Here is a 4520-nt window from a genome sequence, read left to right as displayed (position 1 = left end):
AGCTTATTGTTGCGCTGTTATTCGCAAAAATAATCAATAGTTTTAATTTGAATAATTCTACATCAACCCAATTTGTGTTATGAAATTTTTACTCTACCCAGTTAGAGCAATACAAAATACAAGAACGATTATCCAGAATGTTGTTAATAAATATATACCAAATGCGGATCCACTAATTGCGCCTCACGAAACTTCAAAATTAGTAAAGTAAGTTTATTAGCAATGGCCATATAGGCCAGGGCTGCCCAACCTTTTTCGTCTCGCGGGCCACTTTCACATGACAAAATTCGTCGCGGGCCGCAAACGTTTGTACCAAACTTCAATACCAGCTAAGTCCTGATTTCGGTATAATTTACATCAGAGGTGGTTAACCTGTTTTCGCCGGTTGTCGACTGAACTCGTCAAAATAGCGCGCGATCGACCGATTGATAATAAGGTCACGCACAAAAACGAATTAGTACTGAATAGGCAGATAACTGCAAACACGCATACAAAAAATTCCGCCGCTGCCAAGCTCGACTTGGGCGCATTTTTATTGAAATCGCCACAGAATATGTACTTTTTATGTTATGTTTTTAATTATTTGATATTGATGGATGGAATTATTTTCTGATGATAGTAGAACTGATATATCATTACTGTTTTTGTTTTTATTACATATAACAAAAATCCGCTCCCATTTAATTCATAACACATTTCTATCATTTGGATTAGGCTTGCACGTAATTTACAGATTTACGGAATTATGTAATTATTTGGAGTTACGGAAGGGAAGTTACGAATTACGTAAAGTCGTAATTATTGCATTGAAACGAGCTTTCTTCAAAGCAGTCAATTTCGTCGATTGCGAAAATGAAAGCTCAACAAGTAGAAGAAGTTAGAGTTCCGGTATTCGCAGCCGTTTTTCTCTCTCTTGTTACGTAGGTGAAGGAAGGCATGACGCGTTGCCATTTACTAACCTATTATCAACTTATCTGGCGTGGCCAATGTAAATTATTAACGTAGTTAATGGGGGAAGAACTGAGTAGGGCCGTTTGACGCCAACACACCTGGTTTTAACGCAACCCGCAACTTAACCGTAGATAAGGGATATAATTGCGTTGAGACCGATTGACGCCAACACACCTGGTTTCAACTTCTCTCGCATCTTATCTAGCATGGCCATGGCCAATGTACATAATAACCGTAGATAGGGGGAAGAATTGTGTTAAGACAGATGGACGCTAACACGCCCGGTTTCAACTTCTTCGGGTGAAATGACTAATGAACGCAGGAGATCAATCTATCAAACATTTGTATCCATTTTACTTTTATTTATTATTTACTTGTTCCAGTTTTCCGTTACTTATGGTATATATGTTCCGTTTTTATTTTATTCTATTTTATAGTCACGCGTTTGAATTGTGGGAATTCCCCACCAAGTGTGGATTAGCAATGCTTAACCATTCTTTATTGTTAATATCAACACTTGATATATGAACATGGAATATCATATTGTTTTTGGTTGTTTCATTTCAGAGTTGGGGTATAAACAGAAAAATATCCATAACCTTTCAACACGACTATCTTGTGAAATTTAACGAAGAGCTTTCGCGACGAATTGGAACCAAATAAGCGAAAAGAGCGATTGATCACTCGCGCCAATACCTCGCCGTGATAATTAATGTCGCGCTTATCAAATAGCAATATGACGACAAAAGAGAGATTGCGTAATGAACCAAAACGACGGATTCCTCGCGGACCGTTGAAAATTTGACTGCTATCATATATAATCAAATATGAGCCTGTGTGTTTATTCTGTGCGAGATCCATTTTCTATTACAAAATCTTGATGTTCTGTTAACGGTTTTATCGTTATATATCAGTCCGGACTTGGCCTTGCTCATGATGATTTTCACAATTCCCCTCAATATTTCGGCCATATATGATTAACTGTCTTACCAAATGCGGCAACTTATTTTGATTTATCGTCGACTTGAATACCACCGGAACTCGGCCAAACTTTTGTCAATCTTGGCCGATAGGATCGCCGACTTGAGTTAGCAAATAAATGTTGTGAGTGTAAAATAAATGTCACAAAATGCATTGTTTTGCGATATAACTTTGTATTTTCGGAGAAGGCATGTCATATAAGTTCGGTATTTAAATTATACGCAAATAAATATTATTTGATCTAAATTTATCGCAAATAATGTTATAAACATTCAGTCCGTGAAATGATTGAATGTAAAATGAAGCATGGTAATAGGAATATCGTCAATAAGTCGACATCAATAATTATTATTATAAAAATGCTAACAAGGCAGTAATGTCGGATAATGCAGAAAACGCTGCAAAAACAAGTCTTCGTCGCGAGGAAATCGCAAGTATAATCAAATGAGAAAATACGCTCGTCGTTGGTTAATAAATTAGAAACCCGTAATTTTTATTCAGTACTCAGGTGGTTTTAAAAAACTATCGTTTCCATAAACCAGTGTCGGTAATGATAAAATAAAATTGATCGCATAAAAATGGGACGGTTAATTTGCGAAGGTGATAAAGAAAAACCAAAGCTAACACAAAAGATAAAAATCAGAATAAAATTAATTTGAATTCACTCCTTGATAGTTGTCTTTAACATCTGCCGACGGCGTATAGTACTGCCAAGAATAGGAAAACCCAACTTCAATGTCCCATTCGGAAAAAAAGTGGATTCAATTGGTTGTTACGATAGGTTTAAATGCGTGGAAAAATATCGCAATTACGGGGTCATTACGTAATTGATTTTGCCGTAATTACGGAATTGATTTTTGTCAATTACGTGCAAGCCTAATTTGGATCATTCATTTTTCGAATGTAAATGGTTTTACTTATTTGTGTAAGCGATTTCAGGGGATAATTTGTAAAAAAAAACAATTCAATCGTAATGTTTGCAAAAAGTAGAGCAGTTGGCTGTTCAGTCACTTATGTATATACAAAACATGTACAAAGTTCGAAGGGAATTGGAATGAGGAAGCAATATTGGGGTGTGAATTTAATCATATTTCACACAAAACCCCAAGCAGTTTGTAGGTAGCATTTTCGTCAAACATCCCATGACTTGCATGACTTGGATCCGATTGAACGTGAATGCCGACGTAAGATCTTGCAGGATTGAATGGTCTACCTGGAAACCAACGTGTGTAGTCAGCTGGGTTTCCATTGGATAAATACATTCTTTTTGTCTGAAAGACCAAACAGATAAAAGATTAAGTAGTAAAGTTGCAAAACTAATAGATGCTGCAAATAAGGCCTAATTTTCAGGCTTGTCCGTGGGAATGGGAATCCCATGGAAAACGTCCCATGAGATGGGATGGGACAGCACACATTTGTATTTACTATGAGACACGAAAACCGTATGATTTTAAGGGAAATGATGGTAAAACATTTCGTTATGGACTTCGTGTCCATATATTTGAGCAAAGCTCTCTTGATAGTTAAAAATACGAAAATATATTCAGCATTAACAATATTCTTCGTGAAGGGGCAGATGGACACTTGTATAAAGGTATGAATGAAAAATTAACAAAGTCCGGAAAATTTGGTGTTTTGCATGTCTCTTCTTTGACTAACATTTTTTAGCCTATGTTGATTGGATTCATAGAATATTAGGACGTCAGTATTGAAAAGGGGTCTTATGAATGCCAAATCTACTCTAGTGCAAGGCAGGGATGGCACTGGCCCGCTGGTCATAAAACAGCGCGAAAGTTTAAAAACCGGAATCTTGAATGAACTTTTTCAAAATAGATCTTTAACGAAAACTTACACTCGTATTCAATTCCATTCCCGTCCATATGTGATGATAATTTAGCCCGATGACGATGCGTGTTCGGATTAAGGCAACCATTCTATTAAAGTGCTCTTTGCTGTATATATTTGCAGCATTCGCTCCGATTGCATGACAGCTCGCTCTGGCTTCGAATACATTTAGTCGGTTATCGTTTGTGATCAACACGTAACATTTTCCATCGTACACTTCATCGCAATATTCTAAATATATATACGTGACATTGTCAATTATTGAATATATCACAGAACTAACGAATTATTAAATAGATATTTTCGTGATATAAAATACAAAACATTATGTTTCTTACTGTTTGCTTTTAATAAAACTTACTCAAATAACTAATTTAATCATAGTTTTGTATCAAACCTGAAATACTCAAGAATATTCCATATATATCATACCCAACTCTCTTTTTGTCGAACACGTTCCATGACCCTGGCATAGGTTTATTGCCAACGAAAAAACGGCCACATGAATGAAACTGGAAAATTTCATTTTCATTGACAATCTATCCATTATCCACGAAAGTCTATATTCGTAGAGAACGCGGTAGCTTTTTGTCTCCTGTTTCATTTCGTTCTTATCTTGACACGCTACTTATAGTGTGGTACAATACTTTTTTCTATTTTAGGCTGAAATACACTTTTCTCTTAGCAGCTTTTTTCTCCGACGTGTGTGTGTGTGCGCGGTTGTTAATAATTTGAAGTTTATT

At 36.1% G+C, this 4520-nt stretch overlaps 1 protein-coding gene across 1 annotated transcript; it reads right to left on the bottom strand.

The window, feature by feature from the left end:
• Positions 1–2825: 2825 nt before the first annotated feature.
• LOC120332603 (uncharacterized) lies at positions 2826–4520 on the bottom strand. The gene is made up of 3 exons (XM_039399881.2): positions 4210–4520; positions 3785–4008; positions 2826–3203 (listed from the first exon to the last, which is right to left on the bottom strand). The coding sequence occupies exons 1-3, from the start codon at positions 4379–4381 to the stop codon at positions 3018–3020; spliced, it is 582 nt and encodes a 193-aa protein (XP_039255815.2). The 5' UTR covers positions 4382–4520; the 3' UTR covers positions 2826–3017.

Source organism: Styela clava, chromosome 13 (genome assembly GCF_964204865.1).
Source record: "Styela clava chromosome 13, kaStyClav1.hap1.2, whole genome shotgun sequence".
In the NCBI taxonomy this organism is placed as follows: domain Eukaryota; kingdom Metazoa; phylum Chordata; class Ascidiacea; order Stolidobranchia; family Styelidae; genus Styela; species Styela clava.
This window is presented reverse-complemented; position numbering and strand designations above follow the sequence as displayed.

What these genes read in the sequence shown, in the direction of transcription:
- LOC120332603 (XM_039399881.2), bottom strand. Translation starts at nt 4,381, where the DNA reads ATGAAACAGGAGACAAAAAGCTACCGCGTTCTCTACGAATATAGACTT. An exon ending in TTCGACAAAAAGAGAGTTGG is followed by an intron (nt 4,009 to 4,209) that starts GTATGATATATA and finishes ATATATATTTAG; the next exon opens with AATATTGCGATGAAGTGTAC. An exon ending in GAATGGAATTGAATACGAGT is followed by an intron (nt 3,204 to 3,784) that starts GTAAGTTTTCGT and finishes TTGGTCTTTCAG; the next exon opens with ACAAAAAGAATGTATTTATC.